General features: G+C 44.7%; 1 protein-coding gene across 1 annotated transcript in view; it reads right to left on the bottom strand.

The window, feature by feature from the left end:
- Nucleotides 1–624: 624 nt before the first annotated feature.
- Nucleotides 625–20143, bottom strand: part of ATP8B1 (ATPase phospholipid transporting 8B1) — a 126292-nt gene continuing 106773 nt past the window's right edge. The window contains exons 18-28 of the mRNA XM_062201728.1: nt 19281–19445; nt 17469–17580; nt 15758–15833; nt 11847–11979; nt 11161–11449; nt 6824–7047; nt 5616–5699; nt 4743–4988; nt 4311–4449; nt 2826–2956; nt 625–2056 (exon numbers count right to left, since the gene is read on the bottom strand). Coding sequence (XP_062057712.1) covers nt 1832–2056; nt 2826–2956; nt 4311–4449; nt 4743–4988; nt 5616–5699; nt 6824–7047; nt 11161–11449; nt 11847–11979; nt 15758–15833; nt 17469–17580; nt 19281–19445 — 1824 coding nt within the window. The 3' untranslated portion in view covers nt 625–1831. The remainder of the gene's footprint in view (nt 2057–2825; nt 2957–4310; nt 4450–4742; nt 4989–5615; nt 5700–6823; nt 7048–11160; nt 11450–11846; nt 11980–15757; nt 15834–17468; nt 17581–19280; nt 19446–20143) is intronic.

The following is a 20143-nucleotide window of genomic DNA, read 5'->3' on the forward strand; positions in this document are numbered from 1 at the left end:
CAACTGCCTACACATTCAGTGTAATGAATGTGGCTCTCAAAGTCTTTTCCCTCAAGACATAGACAAGGAACAGCATTAGGGTTCTGATCCAGACTCATACAATACTTTAAGTGTGAGCAAAAGAAAGCTTTGTCAAGCCTTCTGCAATGTATCGCTGCTATCTTGTTGTTAGTGATTTGGTTCAACTTCCTTACTCCCAGGGAGCACTACGCAGGACTTGGAGATCACCTGGATGTAGACGCACAGGGATCTTCCAGAAAAGGTCACTGAAATGTGTATTAGGATAAACGTAGAGATTGCATTTTTTTGCATTCAACTAAACTGATATTTTTTTTTAAAGATGTATTTATTTGAAAGGCAGGGTGACAGAGATCTTCCATCCATTGGTTCACTCCCCAAATAGCTGGGCCAGGCCAAAGCCCAGAGCCAGAAGCTTCTTCTGGGTCTTCCAGTTGTCTGCAAGAACCCAAACACTTGGGCCATCTTCTGTGGACTTCCCAGGTGCATTAGTAGGGAACTGGATTGGAAGTGGAGGTGCTGAGACTCGAACTGTCACCCGTATGCGATGCTGGTGTCACAGGGAATGGCATAACCCACTGTGCCACAACGCTGGCCCCAAACTGATTGTTCCTTTTTTTTTTCCATGAGGAGTTTGAAGTATCCTCGTATCCCTCTGAGCTGTTGTGGGTGGCAACACCCTTTCACGTGATCAAGACCAGTCACCCTGCCTCGAAGCAGCTTTCTCCTCTCTAAAGCTCCAAGACCTAAGTGTTGCCTTCCAAGTTCCATTATGTACAGTTGTTTGACAACTAAAAATAACTTATCAGGTACCATATCATCCAATGTATTCATCCATGTACACACTGGATGATATTTAAATCATAGGCAAACAGGTCTCTCTCTTCAAAATTCCTTACAGCCTTTTTTTTGAAATATGAGAATAGCATAAATTATCAATAGCTCTCCTTCTAACTGGAAATTAGTACCCATTGGTAATATGCCCAGTTTTTAAAAATTGCCTTTATAAAATGTGAATATGCAGAAATGACACTAAGGAATCACACTACTTGGTACTATAGGAAGGTGCTAAAATAATACCCAACACTAAAATGTTGTAATATGCTATTTAACTGGTTATAAACCCAAAATATGTGGAAACCTTAGAAAATGTTGAATTTCCCTTGATTGAACTGAGCTATAAACCCAGTGTGAAAACATGCAACCATACCCTCTGTTACCAGTATTCAAAAAGTCACTGGACCACTTCCTGTCTTTGTGGTTATAAATTAAACAAGGTGGTCTACAGGAGGGAAAGAGGAAGGTTCTGGCAAATTGATACAAAAGATGACAGGAAAACTTAACTAATTTTACAATGCAGTTGTCTAACTACTGTCCTGGATTGAGACTGGATTTAAATGTTCCCTTTGAATCACAATGAACACGAGTTGAATAATTTAGGGCTTTCAAAAATATAGTGTTGGCTTTGCTATTGATTATGAATAGCCCAACCCAAGTAGTTTGTATCTTTTTTTTTTTTTTACTTAGAATTTTGAGAGGCAGCCAGAGGTTCCATCTGCTGGGTCACTCCCCAAAGGCCCTGGGCTGGGCCGGGGACTCCATGCACGTCTCCCACGTGGGTGGCAGGGCTGCCCAGTACTTGAGTTGTCACCTGCTGTCTCCCAGGTGCCGCAGGAGCTGGGTCTCCAACCCGAGAACTCAGCTTGGTGGCGAAGATGCCCGGCGCCTTATCTAAGTGCCTGCCCGTCTTGGGTTCCATGTGACGTTTTTATAAAACGTTCTGTCTTTCATGAAGAAACAGACATAGGGCGCCTCAGCTCTCCACGGTGCGCCGGTACTCGGCCGTTCCGTCGGCAATGATGGCGTCCAGGGGCGCACGCTTCTTGCGGATGCTGCGCCCGGAGGAGATGAGGTCCGCGTAGCCGCGCTGGTGCGAGAAGGCGTAGGCCGAGCGCCGCGACGACGCGCCCCGGCGGAACACGTTCTGCGGCCGTTTCCACTGCTCCTCAGCCTTCAACCGCTTGCGGTGCTTCTGGATCTGTAAGAGCGGGGGATGGGAAGAAAGGTCTTGGCTAGGAGGTCGCCAGGACAGGAGTGACGGCAGATGGCGACTGCGCACCTGTCGCGCACCCTCTGTAAGGGCAAGCTGACCTCGTGCCTGGCACCGGACTGAGGGAAAGCTCCGGCCTCTGGCCATGGTGGCTCCAGTATTGTATTGTCACTGCATGCAGGGGTCTGGGGGCCACCTAGCCGCCCCGTCTCCCAGCTCCCCCATCCCCTGATGGATTCCCCTCCCTTGGGTGAAGAGTTCCCAGGTTTCCAGTTGTCAGACCATTAGCCCTGGACGTGCTGACGTCACGGAGGTGCCAACTGCAGTCACCCTGTCCAGCTTCCACAGGAGCGAGTAGGCGGAGAGGACAGAGCCGAGTCCCCTGCGCCCTCAGCCTGCTGGTTACCTCGCACGCTGAGAGATGCTACAGTGTTGTTGATACTGAGTCACAGCGCTCCCCGCCCCCACAGAGCAGGATCCTTTGGACCACAAGTAACTCTTTTCTTTAAAAGAAAATACCAAAATCCCTAACCCTACTCTGCTCGGCAAAATGTTAACATTGTAATCGTTAAGTTGAAAGGGAATGACAGGACGTTCCTAATTCCATTCTCCTTTGATCCCAATCCCAAAAGGACTTCTTTGCAAGATGCAGCTAAAGAAAGAGCAGACATTCTTAGCAAACTCCGCTTGAACCTAGACTCCTAGGAGCGGTGCTATTGGGAGACGCTCTGCTTTCCATCAGGGTCTCGCTCCCTACCTTGTCACTTTCTGATGGCCAAATGGTCATGGACAAGAAGCGGATGGCAACCACAGGCAGCAAGCACACTGCGACGGTCAGGATGATGGTGAGCCAGATGTACGGCTGTCTCAGGGCGTTGGAAGCGGTGCCTGTGAAGAGCAGGGGCAGGAGTCCCGCGGGTTAGCCGGGGTGAATTCGACAACCAGACTAGCTGCCTTCCCACATCCCATCGCTACCCGAGGGACGGGCATTTGCAAGTCAGAGTAAGCAGAGCACAATTAGGAAGGTCAGTTCTCTAAACATGGCAAATGCACACAAGGGAAACAAGCGTTAAGACGTGCCTTTGTTGACACAACACTGATTAAATATATGAAATTAGGTAAGAAAGCTTTTGGATTTTTTTCCCCTAGAAATTAAAAAAAAAAGCACTTTCCAATGTGGGAAACCTGGAAGAAGCTCCTACCTCCTGGCTTGGGCCTGGGCAATCATTGGCCATTGCAGCCCTCTGGGGAGTGAACCAGTGGGTGGAAGATCCTCCCTCCCCTCCTCTCAATGTGTAACTAACTTTGACTTTCAAAATAAATATTTAAAAAAAAAAGTCCTTATGGGAATATTTTAAGGACTTGAGTACTGAGTTTTTAAAATACAGTTAGGAAACACACAATCACAAAACAAAAACAACCCCAAGAAGAGAAGGGTGACCACAGCACCCATCTTTTACAATCCAACCACTGGTCACCACTACAGGGAAACCAGGGGACATGAATTTGTTTTTCATTGTGAATCCAAACCAAGTTGAGAACTTTACAGTTCATGATATATTCTACATGTTATAAAATACAGATTTTTTTCAGTTCAAATTCATTCCAGGATTTGTCAAATATTTTACTAGTTGCACTCAGTGGGCACATAACCAGTTGTTCTCTACATATTTCCAATGATGCAGCCTGCTTGAGTTCTAAAATTCCCTCATCAAGGTGTTTTGTGGCTTGGCTAGCTAATTTAATCCTTGTAGGTCATTAAGTTTTGTCCAGAGGGGTATAGCCTTTGTGTCAACGGCCTTGCCAAAATTTGGTTTGTTTTGCCCAAGTAGAAACACCTGATCAAAATGAAAAATTTTATGGATTGTGTGCACCTTTGGAGAGTGTTTTGAAAAGATGATTTCACAGTGCTGCCAATACTGTGAAGGCACTTCCAAAAGTTCATGAAAAATGGAACTTATTTTGGCACAAAAATTTTTGTGATCCATGTGGAGATTTTTAATACTCTACATTTTCTATGAACTTTTGAAGAGCCCTTGTACAAGTATACTCAATTTTCCAATAATCTACCAATTGGGTTTTATGATGGGGGAAAAAAACTTATTTAGTCTTTTTAAGACTTGTTACCTAACTTTATAGTTGCACAGTTGTGTCCTGATATTTTTTATTTACTCTGGGATCATGTCAGACTCTAACCTACTGATAATTACACATTTATTTTTGGAGCTGAGAAAATACCAACCTGTAAATTGAAATGCAGATGGAAAGAGAACATGTATTCCTGCACTATGAAAGTCAAACATGATGCCAAAATAAAGAGCAATACTTCCAAAAATGGAAAAGGCATTCACAAAGGTCCAGTAAGAAGTGTCCAGGCCGATCTGTTGGGAAACCAGAGACAAACACAGCACTCATTTTGGGGAATTAGCAAGACCTACAGGAGCTAAGAATCCTGAAAACAGAATTCAGCAACTTCAGCATGATTTGGCTTGAATACAGAACAATCGAAAACCTAACCATCCTTGACTCAAGGTAAGACATAGGAAATGTGTTGGGCGAAGGGATGAGAATAGCATTTTGTAAAGCAGCAGAGGCTCAGCTGGAGGGCGAGTGGGAGATGCATGCCTGCCTAGGTCCCAACAGATACCAGCTACGGTGGAGGAGATCTGTGCACCTGGAAATTGACTGTTATGATGAGAGCAGTGGCAACTGTGACGGCAAAAGACTGGTAGTCGGATGGCGCCTCTCCGTCCTGTCCCACGGTCTGCAGGTAAGCTCCCAGGGGTATGAAGAAGAGCACCATGGACGTGAGGATCCCGTGCAGCAAGCTTACGAAGAACCGCTTATAGTTGAAGAGCAAGTCTCTCTGTCCCACGACGTACAGCCCAGGAAATCGGAGGCTCAGTTTGTCACTCACGTCCTTAAGGGGGACACAACATTAGAGTGACGTGTTGTCCGCCAGGAGGCCAAAGAAGTCAGGCATGCTGCCAGGCAAAAACTGAACCAGATGATACATCCTGCAACATTTTCAGCGTACAGAGATCAGTCTCATAGCTCCTGCCCACTACCATTTGATATTATTTTAATTCAGGGAGGAGCTAGGGAAGTTTAATAATTTGTTTTCTTGTGAGAAGTACCAAAATAAAGGTAAGGAGGCTTTTAAAAAAATCAATTTTCATATTGTTTCAAAACTCTGTGGGAAGAATGTTCACCGATGAGTATAAGTTGATGAATTAATTCTAAATCATTCCTTTCCATTAGGCCCTTTCTATAGAAAGTACAGTGTTAGACTGTATCTTAACATTGCCCCTTGTCCAAAAGGAGAATAAAAAACACTTGTCAATGCACTCAGCCCAGTCACAGAAATCCTCTTCTTACAGAACAAGCAACATGGCACTTACACCCTGGTTGCCTGATAAAAGAATAACAGCAGGATTTTGCTCGGAACACCCGGAAATGGCTGCTTGTCCTGTGTCTTCCCCTCCCCCTCCCACCCACCCAGGGCAGCAGGGTGTGCAGAGCCTCCGGGCCAGCGCACGGCTCCTACCTGGTCGAGCAGCCCCATGAGGAGCACGGGCAGGCTGGAGTAGAGCACGTTGTACAGGGTGATGAACCAGTCCTCGTAGGCAGTCTGCGAGGAGATGACAGGGCTTGGGTCACCACATGGGCAGATCGCCAGTGGAGCTGGCATACCTTCCTCCGCTTTCTCAGAGCAGGGACCTCCCCAGCGGAGTGGGGACCTCTCCGGCCCAGAGAAATACCTCTCGAGAGAGAGAAGTTCCCTGCGCCTCTGGGCCCGGCGTCCCCTTTGGACACCGGTTCGAGTCCTGGCTTGCTCCTCTTCTGATCCAGCTCTCTGCTTGTGGCCTGGGAAAGCAGTCGATGGCCCAAGTCCTTGGGCCGCTGCACCCAGGTGGGAGGCCTAAAAGCAGCTGGCTTTGGATTGGCTCAGCTGCTGCAGCTATTTGGGGTGTTTGGGGAATGAACAGACTAGCTATGGTTGGAAGCCCTGTCTCTCCTCCCTCTCTGTAACTCTGCCTGTCAAATAAATAAAACGATAGAGGTTAGTTTCTGTGCACTGGCCCACCTCACAAATGACCCTTCAACCCCAGGTAAGTGGTTTTGGGGAAAACTCTGATTCGAATGATGCTCATTTCATACCCCTTTATTAATGTGTCCAAATGCACGAAATTGCACTAGTTTGGAAGCACCTAATACCCTGCAGTTAGGGAAAACTAACTCTTATCCTTTATTTTGCAAGGCCAGCACCCATGAAAACCCTTTGTAGACCAGTTTGAATATGAAAAATACATTTCTGAACAGGATAAACACCGCTGAATACACCATCCTATAGGCGGGGACAGAGGGTCAGGGCTTACTCGGGACCAAGAGTCACGCACAGTCCAGAACTAGCAAGAAGACCATGACCCTTGACCCTGCTCAGCCTCAGCATCCAAGGAGGTTTGACAGCTATAGGCAATTTTTTTTTCTCACAGGTTCATTTTTTTCTAAGACTTATTTGAGATCTTCCATCCACTGGTTCCCTCCCCTAAATGGACACGATGGCCAGGGCCAGGCAGAATATTTTTAAAGCACCAGGAACATTGAGAAAAGTCACCCAAGGGCTGGCTTATTATGATCCCAACTATAAGATACTTGCAAAGATAGAGGAAAGAGACAAATCTGGTCTCTTAAAACTAGTTTTTATTTAAAAGAATGCTACCCCCCAAATAATAGCAAACTAAGTTCCATTACCTGTGCGGAGTAGCCGTTGAAGAAGGAGTACCAGAAATGAACCAAAGTAAAGGCAAAGTTTTTGTAAAAGAAGTATCGGAGGAACTTGCACATCCTGATGTAGGACCAGCGGCCGTGCACCAGCAGCAGCCTCTGCAGGTATCTGAACTGTGCAAACGAGTAGTCACTCGACATGACTGCTTGCATTCCTTCTTGGCCACTTATTCCAACACCAATGTGGGCAGCTGTGGGGCAGGGGGAAAAGACACTGTGGATTCTAGGCTGCTTTTAAGATGACACCAATGTTTCCCCAAGCAAAACACAGACATACAATCATGGAACAATAAATATAAAAGCTCTTGCTCACCATCCCTCACCCCCTTGCGCCTGAAATCAATTCCAAGGACAAGGCACTAAACAAAGCACCTGGTAGGGCTTCCATACATGACTGTAAAAGGATCTCGGGTGGGTGGTGAATTCCACGGAGATGATCAGCCCAGCCCAGAAGGCGTCCCGCCCACTCACAGGGTGAGCCTCGGGCACCCATGTGTACCCGGTGTGTCCCTGCCTCGTTGACCACAGCTGAGTCAGCCGTGGCAGGCACGTGATCTGTGGGAGATACTATGAACTGACTCTTTAACACTTCATTCCACGCTTCTAGTTGCAGAGGGGGGAAAGCAAATAAAAGTTACATTTCCCAGACTCCTTTGCAGCTGGGTTCCATTGTTCACTACTCGTGACTTGAATGTAGTAGTGAGTTAGAGCCCAGCCCTCCCCCTCTTTTGGCATTTCTTCAGGGTTCATACCCATTCTCCAGCTGCCCAGATGTTGATAGGCAACTGCAAAGGCTTCTTAGCTAAGAAGCTTGACAGGGACCTCAAAGGGACCCCTTGTCCCAGAACCTGCTTCCTTAGTGCATTTAGAGCTTTTGAAAGTATCTGGTCTCTCGTAAGCAACCAGTTCCTGCTTAAACAAAAACAAAAACCTACTGGTTCCTATACAAAGCCCTAACTGATGGAAAACTTAAGCCAGGGCAATTCGTCTTGAGCTTCTGGATTAGAATTCAGGTGTGTTTGTGTCTAGAATTTTAACTTATAAACTCCTAAGGTGTAGAATATATTTCTTTCTGAGGGGCAGAGAAAGTAGGAGAGAGTAAAAAGCAAGAGTGAGAGACAGAGTTCCTGATTCAATGCTAGGTCCTGCTTCCAGCATCTTCCCAAGACCTGACTTCTTGGACTGCATGAGAAATCTTTGTATCCTTTTCCTCTTTAAAAGAGTTCTAACTAAAATACTATTTAACCTTAAAACATAACATTTTATTTTTGAAAATATCTTAAGATTGTATCTGAAATACATTAATAAAAACTTTAAAAATAGAGTCACAATTTCATTCATCCTTCCAATAGTCATTAACATTTTCACATTAGAACATTACAAATTTTATCTAGGTCACACAATTCACGAACATAATGAGATCACTTAGAGAAAATGTGTTGGAAACACAACTTATTATTACTCAGAAGTTGCTGCCAGCTCAGCAGGGTTTCCAACCAGAAAACTTCAAAAAATCTCGCCCTGTTGTAGGATATAAGGGCCAGAAAATTTAAAACACAACTGTAGTGACTTGTCCTGACCTATGTTTTCAATAGCACTTTGTAGTTGTAAAACATACAGTGAATTGCATCCCATTCAATATTTATGTTCCCTTTCAAAACATACAAATAGTTCTTATGACAAGTTGTGGTTGCCAAACTGTGGCCTCTAGTTCTTTCCTGAATAAGCCACAGAGGGAAATGTCGAGATTTTTCTGTGGCTGTTGGAGTTAAGAGGAGGAGTCACTGCCCCAGTCCCTGGTATCCATTCAAGGATAATATGAGAAACAGGCTTTGTCACAGTGCAGAGGATAATCGGAGGCAACTGAACAGATGCACTGGAAGGCAACACTTTTTTTCTAGATTCTAACTATAGGAACCTAGATTTATCTCTAGTCAAATGCCTCACTGATAGGTGGACTTTTAGAATTTCTCAACAGACTGATGACTTCACCAACAACGGTTCTTTCTGCCTTTATCTCATCTCTCTCATGCTTCATGTACATTCTCCAGAGCTAAGACCAAGAAGAGACAACATCCACCCACCCAGATGGTATGAGATATCTTTAGGTACAAGAAGGGGAGAGAGCAGCCAATGAGAGTCCTTGAATCCTTACAAGGGACCAAAATGTGATGGCTTAAGATTTCTGCATCTACCAGACTATACAGTGAAACATAAGACATACTAGTCGACAATCATCTTGTTTTTGCCACTGGAATTTCCCCTACTCCTTTTTGACCAGCAAGAATTTCTTTCTGTATGTTCTGGATGCTGCTGAAAGAGATGGTAGCTTTTACAAAGCACAAAAAGGTACTAACAATACTTGGGTAACTTCCAAGGAGACCTTAGAGATGCCACCTCCATTTTCACCCAGCGTATAAGAGCACTTGGCATATAACAGAGCTTTTTTTTTTTTTTTTTTTTTTTTTTTTTTCAGATAAACAAGCTTTGTAGCATGGGTAGGAAACCTTCAGTTCACAGACCTGTGTGAAATCATGTGGTCTGGCTTTGCCAAGGCAACCACAGGTGGGACTCTGAATTCAATAAATCTATAGGATGCTAATTTTAAGGTGATAATTTTGTATGGCCTGTGAATACTGTCATAAATATCCAAATGGCCCTTGGCAGAACAGAGTTTCCCCACCCCTGCTAAGGTCTCTTATCTCTCTCACTATCAACTGGGAAACTTTCAAGCCTAAAACATGATCAGATGGTAAATCTGCAAGGGAGACCATCCCTACTCTTCCCCTCCCCCATTATCTACAAGTCTATGTTATAACTGCTTAAAAACGTTTGCGTTCCTTGCCTTTTGGGCACAGCTTGTTAAGGAAATGCAATGGAAAATAAATGAGAGCTGCCTATAGAGGAAAGAAACAGATTTAATTCAGGGCAGGAAATGCCATGTGTAGGGTAGAACGAGAATGTGCAAAAACCAGTTGGAGAGGAATTAAATCGGGAGCAGTGACAGATATACACATTGATAAAAAAGCAAGAAGACATACGTCATACAGCTGACTCCTGCTGAGGAAGCAAAGTTGGAATATTCTTAGTATATACCAAGGAGGAAGAGGAGGAGACTCTAAGAAAAGAAAGAGATGGACTCATGAGTCACAGAACAGGCTAAATTTAAAGTCTAGTAAGTCATCATGTAGTTAAGCTAACCAGCAGAACAGGACATGCATATGTCATGTAATGTTTTCTGTCACCCATGACTAGTATCCTAGAACTGGAGGTGACATTGGTAATAATTTTGTTTTCAGATGAAAACCCTGAAGACTGCACTCCAGTCCAGAGTGATACACGATGTTGCCAGTAGGATGAGCCCAAGTATTCAGGCCTCCGTCATCTGAGCACTTTCACTGCAAGATACAGATTGGTTACCCCTGATCTAAAGATCCAAAATCCCACATTCTCCAAAATATGCTGTTCAAAGTTTTAGATTTTAGAGCTAAATTTTCATGTTAGGGATGCTGCATGGGTAAAATATATGCTAACATTCCAGAATATGAGAAATTCCAACACTGGAAACACTTCTGGACCCTGGTATTTTGGGTGCAGGATGCTCAACCTGTACTCCCTTCCAACAACAGAGAGAGGAAAAAGGGCCAGGACTCTGATGTGTAGGTGAGGGCCACAGTTTGGGTTCTGCATGTTTTTATGATAGCCCAACTGCATTCTGTGTGATAGCACTCAGTCTTTAATTGTAGGCACCTCAACCAGCAAAATGAGCCCCACAGTCTCCTAGGGAGGTCAGGAGGATGGGGAGGCCACCGGGACACTTCCCTCCAGTGCCAGACAGCTCACACCAGGTGGCCCCATGGTGAAGGTTTACCGCATTAAATTGATCACAGGTCTGAAGGAAGCTCCAGAATGAGGTGCTTAGTTGGGGGACAATGACTTTCTCAAAGCCAATGTTAGCATTTATGCCCAGCTCAGCAGGATGTTCTACAAAACTTTTAACTATCAGAGCTTTCAATTGGCCCTTAATAGGAACAGGAAGGAGAATCAGCAAAAGGAGAAAAATCACACTAAGCAGATGTAAAAAAAGGAGACCAAGTTCCATCCCGTGGACGCCATCTCCAGCTTGGCATCTGTGCAGACTGCTGTTGGCCTGCTCTGTCTGGGTAGGCTTCCTGGGGGTGGGTCACAGGCATGCTCACGGTCACGTGTGTTTAGTAAAGGTTGGATTTAGGGAAACCTAAGTGAGAAATGAGCCCCCAAATGTCCCTGCCTTTGTTTCTCAAGTTGGGTTGCACGGGACTCACTCTTGATCATGTTCACGTCGTTGGCCCCGTCTCCAATGGCCAGCGTGATGGCCTTCTTGTACCTCTTCACCAGGTCCACTACCATGGCCTTTTGCTTGGGGGTGACGCGGCAGCAGATGACAGCGCTGCACTCACAGGCCAGGTCCACGAAATTCTTCTGCCGCTGCTCTTTCTTAGCCTCGAGCCGTCGCTTACTCTGCGTGCGCATGCGTCTCTCTTCTTCTGTCCTCGGGAACTTCAGCTTCAGGATGTTGCTCTTCTTGGTCTTTTTCTCCAGAAGAATTTCATTCTGAGACATTGGAGAGAGACCAGAGTACATCACTTTCATTTGTACACCAAGAGTGTCATTCCCAAGAATTATATCAAGGAGAATTCTTGGGTTCTACTGTTGATTGTAATGTTCTGATTATATAATGCATTTACAGAAAAATTAGAAAATGCAAAAATCTATATAGAAAAAAATGAAAATTATCTATTAGTTAATAAACCAGAATAATGACTTTCCCCAATCTGGTATAATTCCTTTCATATCTCATTCTATTATGCCCCCAACTTGGATAATCACACTTTCACTTGTAGAATATGGGATTTTTAGATTGGCAATGAATATGCTAAACCACTCAAAACTGGTCCAAAAGGCACGTCTTCATTTGCACCCAAGGCTCAGATACACTAACGGTACCTACCAACCAGGAGCCGGTGATTATTAAGGCCCTGTTTCCACCAGATGGGAAGAAAGGTTCCTGCACAGGAGGTGCAAATTTTGCATAGACTCCACCTCTGTTCCTCTGGTTTTCCATCCTTGTATGAAGAAGAGAACTGCAGGGAAATAAATTTAAGTGTTTAAAGTACAAGACCATAAATAGGCCTCTGAGTCTGAGTTTTGATGTATACTTTCTACAGATTGTGGTAAAATACACATAACATAGAATGTACTCGCTTAACCTTATTATTATTTTTTTGAGAGACAGACAGTAAGCTCCCATCCACTGGTTCACTCCCCAAATGTCTGCAATGGTGGGAGCTGAGCAGGGGTGGAGGTACTCAGTCCAGGTTTCCCACATGGGTGGCAGGATCCCAATGACTTGAGCCAACACCTGCTGCCTCCCAGGGTCCACATTAGCAAGAAGCTGGAGTCAGATATTGAACCCAGGTACTCTGATGAGCAACATGGGCATCTTAACCAATGTTTTAATTACTAGGCTTGTCCCATGAACCATTTTTTTTTTCCAAAATTTTTCCCCCCACAGGTAGAGTTATAGACAGACAGAGAGAAAGGTCTTCCTTCTTTTGGTTCACCCCTGAAATGGCCACTATGGCTGGCGCTGCACCGATCCAAAGCCAGGAGCCAGGTGCTTCTTCCTGGTCTCCAATGTGGGTGCAGGGGCCCAAGCACTTGGGCCACCCTCCACTGCCCTCCCAGGCCACAGCAGAGAGCTGGACTGGAAGAGGAGCAACTGGGACCAGAACCCGGCACCCATATGGGATGCTGGTGCTACAGGTGGATTAACCAAGTGAGCCACGGTACTGGACCCCCATGAGCCATTTTTAATTGTATAGTTCAGTAGCGCTATGTATATTCACAGTGTGTATGTGCAACCAATTTCCAGAACTTCATCTTGCAAAACTGAACTTCTGTACCCATTTCAACAGTGACGCTCCATTTCCAATCTCCACATTAACATTAGGCACTAAGCCCCCAAGGGGACATGATCAGCCTGTAGCAAGCTGCTGGGAAGACTGGGATGAGGACTTAAGTCTCCGGGCTCGCAGAAGTGGGCTCTCCCATGCCACATACACACAGCCATACTCTTTCAGCTTCAGAAGGTTTCTAGACCTTGGCCCTCCTGATAGTTTCGTACTGAGGTTGGCCACTGTCAGATCCTCTTCCCCGTTTTGTGACAAAAAAAAAAAAAAGATGTTTTTAGACATCACTGAATACTCCTTGGAAGTTGTACCCCTTGAGAACCACTGCACTAGAGAACAGGGCGGGCTGGCGCCACGGCTCACTAGGCTAATCCTCCGCCTGCAGCACCGGCACACCAAGTTCTAGTCCCGGTTGCCCCTCTTCCAATCTAGCTCTCTGCTGTGGCCCGGGAGTGCAGTGGAGGATGTCCCAGGTCCTTGGGCCCTGCACTTGCATGGGAGACCAGGAGGAAGCACTTGGCTCCTGGCCTTGGATTGGCGCAGCGCGCCGGCCGTAGCAGCCATTTGGGGGGTGAACCAACGGAAGGAAGACCTTTCTCTCTCTCTCTCTAACTACCTGTCCAAAAAAAAAAAAAAAAAGAACTGGGCGTTTCCTATCCCTTTCTGCATTAATTTAATACTCATTTTCACAGTGAAGGTCAAATTGAATGTCATTCCTACTACGGAATAATTGGTTTTATCTAATACAGGTTGAGCATCCCTCACCTGAAAATCTCCAAGATAAAGACAAAGCATTGAAAGGCTGGAGGAGGGGAAAAGAAGATGGCATTGCCTATTAAACCATTTGATAGATACTGTCCTTTCAGGAACCACCTAGAACGATGACTTGTCGTTGTGTATAGGTAAACTTGGCTAAAAGCATGGTTATAAAATTTGCTACTTACATGAATTTTCTCTTTTAATGTAGTTTACACTTTATTTTAGAATATTTGTTCTTTATTATTATAAAGAGAACAGATGTCATGTATTCATAGATAAGTTCTAAGAAGATAACCATACTTCCCCGTCAACGCCCTTTCTTCATCTCCCTCTCCATCCTTCCTTTTTTAATTTTTACAATAACATACTTTAATTTATAATCATCATAGTAAGCCTACTAGTTTTTGCTTAATGCATCACTAATCAAAATGTTCAACATGTGAAAAGTAGACCATTGTTCCACAGGAATATAAACAAGGGCTATAAACAACAATCAAATTAGAAGATGTCAGTTTTATTCTTATATATATATATATTTTTGGTATTCTGTATTAACTACCACATATCAAAGAAAATGATGTTTGTCTTTTTGAGACTGGCTTATTCCATTAAGTGTAACTGTCTCCAGCTGCATCCATTTTGTTGCAAAAGACAGGATTGAGAAAACAGAAGTGTATCAAGGCCTCCAACGACAAAAAATGAAACTGTATAATAATTAGCCAAATTACTTGAGACCCAAAACTACTCAAACATATTAAGCATTTATTTATCTATTGCTACTGTTTAGAATCTCAGAAGCTCGAAGAGCCTGCTCTATGTGCTACTAATCAAACAGAACCAATCTAGCTGGTAAGCCTACTGGTTTTGCTTGTTGAATTTAGCAGAGTACCTAATACACTAGGATGATTCATGAAAACGTGTTGTTTTTCTTCATACTATTTCTATTTGTTGCACTCTTTTACTTAGTGTAGGGCTAACCTTACAATCATAAAGTAAACTGAAAGTAGATCTTTGTAAAAATTAAGTGTGGGAATGGGAGAGGGAGAAGGAAGAAAGGTTGGAGTGTGGGTGGGAGGTACGGTGACAAGTATCACTATGTTCCTAAATCTATATATGTGAAATACATGAAACTTGTATAACTTTAATAAAATTAAAAAAAAATAAGAAGAATGACCAGCAAATTCCTTAACATCTTAGGCGGCCTGGTAAGTGTGCTTATTAACAGCTTAACTGACCCAGGGACAGCCTCAGAGGGTCGTCGTAAAGGGAAAGCTTGAGGAATACATGAAATGTCCAGCCATCTCAAACCGTCGTGCTGACTGCGTGTAGCGTGTGTATAGCATCCCAGCCAGGCAGGGCTTTCTCACGACGCATTTCAGGACTAAGGCAGTTTCTGCATAAGCCCAGGTTTCAACTCATGCCTGCCCCCACTACATGAGACCACAGACGGCCTATGGGAAGTAACCCACCCAACCCATTTCGTAATGGGGCCAAGGATGGATGTTTTTCTTCTCCTGTTTCTCTTTCAATAGGTGTAATTTCGGGCAGTGCCGTGGCGCAGTAAGTTAATCCTTTGCCTGCAGCACCGGCATCCCATATGGGCGCCAGTTCTAGTCCCAGCTGCTCCACTTCCAGTCCAAATCTCTGCTATGGCCTGGGAAAGCAGTAGAAGATGGCCCAAGTCTTTGGGCCCCTGTACCCATGTGGGAGACCAGAAGAAGCTCCTGGCTCCTGGCTTTGGATTGGCACAGCTATGGCCGTTATGGCCATTTGGGGAGTAAACCAACGGAAGGAAGACCTCTCTGTCTCTCCTTCTCACTGTCTGTAACTCTCTCAAATAAAATAATCTTTAAAAAAGGTGTAATTTCTAGAAAAGGCAATACATGAAATTCATATTAATTCATAATTAATTTATGAGGCTATCACAGGCTCAGTTTCTATTTCAGCAGGTGAGTGAGCACCGAGGGCTTGCAAAGAATGGAGGAAAAATGCTCCTGAAAGACCCCAAGTTTCCCTAAAACTAAACTCTACTCAAACAACAGGCCACAGTGCATTACCTTGGAACTGCCTGCTAGTCTCTTGCTCCACTGAAACACGAGGACACTGAAGTAACACGTTCTCACCTTCTTTCTCTTGTCTGCCCGTGTGGTCTGAGCTGTTGGAGGGTCTCATACCCCAGGCTCATACTTACCTTATGTCTTCCCCGTAGCAGATGGTGGTCTCCTCAGTCAGCAGTTCACATGCGAATCCTATATTTTCAGCAGTTTCTACAGCAGAATAAAATCATGTCAAATGTCATTCCTACTACTAAGTTCAATAATTGGTTTTATCCAATACAGATTGAACATTCTTAATCCAAAAATCCAAAATCTGAAACTGAGTTCTGACGTGATGTGTTGAGTTGTAGGCCAAACACAGGTGCACTTAAAACATTGTATCAAATTATCTTTGGGCAATGTGCCTGGGGTGTAAAGGAATCATAAATGAATTTCATGTTTAGATGTGGATCCCACCTCCAAGATATTTTATATACACAGATATTCTAATAATCCCTCCCTCAAAAACAAACAAACCAAAAAAAACCAGAATTTGAACCACTGTGGTCCCAGGCATTTCAGATAAGGGATATTCAAACTGTAATAATGATATTATTTGTGTCAGTTCATGAACATATCCAGATTCAACCAAATATGCTGTTTTTCGGTAGTAATGTATAGTAATCACACAAAGAAAACAAATTCCCTTCTTTATAATAAGTGACAATCAAAGGCCTGTTTGAGGTGTTTTCAACAATAAAACATGCTATATTGTGAAACATAAACTAGTTATTTAATAAATGAGTCCTACACACACTCAGTTCCTAGGCTGTAATCACTGTTAGAGAGGGTAGCCACTCCCCTCAGTGCTCACAGGGCCTCTGACTAAAGCTATTTTTTCCCTTTTTCCATTACCATCCATTTGGTATTTATTAAAGGTCACGGCTGTGCTTCCCTTAACTTCACAGAGCGCAGCCCCCAACAACAATGTCAAAACGAGAGACATTATCTAATTTCCTGTGGGAGGTTTGTGGAGGAGATGACTTGTTGAGCTCGAAACCTAAAAATGAAAATCTTTCCTTGGGTATCAAATTATTATGATTTGCAAGCAATAAAACTGGGCAAGAAAGCAGAAGCTGTTATTCACAACCCTTTTTGTACTGTTCTACCCCAAGTCCGGCAAATGGCAGAACTTTGGAAGGAAGGAGGGACAGGGGCGTGGTCTTTTCAGGCAGGAAGCCACGGCTGCCTGCTCATTGCAATCAGCAAGATGTGACCAGGAGCCACACTGGACAGGATGAACCCTGCTCCTGGAGGGAAGATGGACAAGGATGTGGTCCGAGGGGGCTGGAACGTCGTAGGAGGGTTTCCCAGGGAAAGTATCTCCCTCCCAAAGACCTACATGAGGTTTTACAGGATGGAAAGTCTGGATTTGTACACAGGAAATGGCAGCTGTAAATAGTTATGCGTGAACAGATGCTGTTCTCAAGACAACTAATTCAGCCGGCGCCGCGGCTCACTAGGCTAATCCTCCGCCTTGCGGCGCCGGCACACCGGGTTCTAGTCCCGGTCGGGGCACTGATCCTGTCCCGGTTGCCCCTCTTCCAGGCCAGCTCTCTGCTGTGGCCAGGGAGTGCAGTGGAGGATGGCCCAAGTGCTTGGGCCCTGCACCCCATGGAAGACCAGGAGAAGCACCTGGCTCCTGCCATCGGATCAGCGCGGTGCGCCGGCCGCAGCGCGTCTACCGCGGCGGCCATTGGAGGGTGAACCAACGGCAAAAGGAAGACCTTTCTCTCTGTCTCTCTGTCTCACTGTCCACTCTGCCTGTCAAAAAAAAAAAAAAAAAAAAAAAAGACAACGAATTACCCTTTTTGTCTCCAGTAAGCACCCAGATCTTAATGTCGGCCTTTGCAAGTTTTGAAATGGTTTCTGGAACTCCGTCCTGCAGCTTGTCTTCAATTGCTGTGGCTCCCAAGAGCTGCAATGCATATTTGAAGAAATGGAGTTAGAAAACAACCCCCCAGGGGCCAGCGCTGGGGCATGGCTGGCTGGGCTTCTGCCTGCAGCACTGGCATCCCATAGGGCCGCCAGTTCCTGTGCCAGCTGCTCCTCTTCCAATCCAGCTCTCTGCCAGTGGCCTGGAAAGGCAGTGGAAGATGGCCCAAGTGGGCCCCTGTACCCATGTGGGAGACCATGAGGAAGCTCCTGGCTTCAGATCTGCCCAAGTCCAGCTGTTGCAGCCATTTAGGGGAATGAACCAGCTGATGGAAGATCTCTCTGTCTCTCCCTCTCTAACTCTGCCTCTCAAACAAATAAAATTTATAAAAGAAGGTAACCCCCCAAAATATTTTAACAATTTGCTACCCTGTGAAATCAGGGGTTCGGTGTATACCCCAGTTGGAACTCTCTTGGACCAACGGCAGGTATTGATAGGGAAGGCTGCCATGTTTCATCCTCACTGCAAACCAACACTTTTTTTTCTTAGAGGATGAACTAAGTGGTTTACCAAGGCAAAAATGCAAGTACAAAATCAAGGACACTGAAAGTACACCTTCAATTTCTCTTGCTGAAATGGGGTAATATGGATTTCTGCTGAATGTGTCCCATTAATCTAAACCTATGAACAATGCGTGCATTTGGAATTTTTTCATTTAGAAATAGTACATTATTTAAGATTTCTCAGGACTGGAATCATGGTACGGAGGGTTCAGCCACTGCCCACAACACTGGCATCCCATGGGAGCACTGGTTTGAGTCCCAGTTGCTCCACTTCCAATCCAGCTCCCTGCTAATGCACCTGGGAAAGCATCAGAAGACGGCCCAAGTGCTTGGGTCCCTGCCACCCATAGGGGAGACCTGGCTGGAGCTCCTGGCTCCTGGCTTCGGCCTAGCTCAGCCCTGGCCATTGTGCCCATTTGGGAATAAACATGCAGATTGAAGGGCTCTGTCTTTCCTTCTCTCTCTGTAACTCTGCCTTTTAAATAAATAAATCTTCAAAACCAAGATTTGTCAGAATATAAAGTGTTTCAGCAATTCCATAGTGAAATAAGTAAATACTAGTTGTTTTTTTTTTTTTTTTTTTGACAGGCAGAGTGGACAGTAGAGAGAGACAGAGAGAAAGGTCTTCCTTTGCCGTTGTTCACCCTTCAATGGCCGCCGCGGTAGGCGCGCTGCGGCCGGCGCACCACGCTGATCCGATGGCAGGAGCCAGGTGCTTCTCCTGGTCTCCCATGGGGTGCAGGGCCCAAGGACTTGGGCCATCCTCCACTGCACTCCCGGGCCACAGCAGAGAGCTGGCCTGGAAGAGGGGCAACTGGGACAGGATCGGTGCCCCGACCGGGACTAGAACCCGGTATGCCGGCGCCGCAAGGCGGAGGATTAGCCTAGTGAGCCGCGGCGCCGGCCTAAATACTAGTTTTTGTGTAAAAATCACAGTGAAATTTTATAAATGATGTAAAAACAATAGAATTAGATGAATACCTCTCCTAATTTTTTTCTCATAAGGCCAACTTCAAATCTCCTTGCCAAGCAAAAAGAATTCAAATGATCTAGTTCTCTTGTACCAATTTCAAACACAAGGGATTTCTAGAATTATCTTTGAAACATGAAATTAAAACAAGTAGTAACACTTCACAAGATTTTCAATTTTCTGTTTAGAACAGCAAGGCTGAAACTCACAATTAAGTCTTTCTCGATCTCCTCGTATACTTTATCCAGAGCTTCGTCTCGGTTGACGGAGGCCACGCTGGCAGCTGTAAACTTTTTATTCCATTCTGCGAATTCTTTTTCTTCGATTTCCTTGTAGCAAAGGCACAGAGTTCTAAGAGTCTCACTTGCAAAGATCTGTTTCATTTAAAAGACAATCCGTGTATACAAAGAATAGTGAATTTCATGTGGTCCAAGATCAAGTTTGAAATCACACTTTAACAGACTAAGAGAATGTAAAAGGACATGATGAAAGATGATGGACTGTGTGCAAGTGCATGCCACAGAGGGGATTTAACTTCCCTTTAGAATTGGCTTGGTTTTTCTAAGCATTTGGTGGGTCCTGGGACTATTTCAAGTCCCCAGATTAAAGGAAAAGCTCTATCTTTCTCATGTTGTCAGAGCAAAGAAAGCCTCTTCCCGTTAATGACAATAGATAGAAGGAGATTCCTTGGGGTAAACCATGTCTCCAGCACTGTTGCCCTCAAAATGTGCCCCAAGGACTATCTCCTGCAGATCGGCAACCAAGCAGCTTTCTATCATGCCAGTCCTAAAATATGTGAGCCACTGTGAAAGCTGAGATCAGACATTTTAATGAAAAACAGCATCTAGGCATTTTCTTCTGGGGAATAGATTTAAACTGTTTTAAATACCAATATTTCAATATAAAAATCTTCCATTGCTTCACGGTCACCTCTGGTCTAGCCAAGAAGGCTGAAACGGCTCACCCAGGCTCACCCAAATCCGCATTTCCTTTGAGAGATTCTTTGGAAAATTTCGCATTTATTTGATTACATCGTCACTGTTCACATCCTCATGAGGATTCATCCATTTGA

This window comes from Lepus europaeus, chromosome 9 (assembly GCF_033115175.1).
Source record: "Lepus europaeus isolate LE1 chromosome 9, mLepTim1.pri, whole genome shotgun sequence".
NCBI lineage: Eukaryota > Metazoa > Chordata > Mammalia > Lagomorpha > Leporidae > Lepus > Lepus europaeus.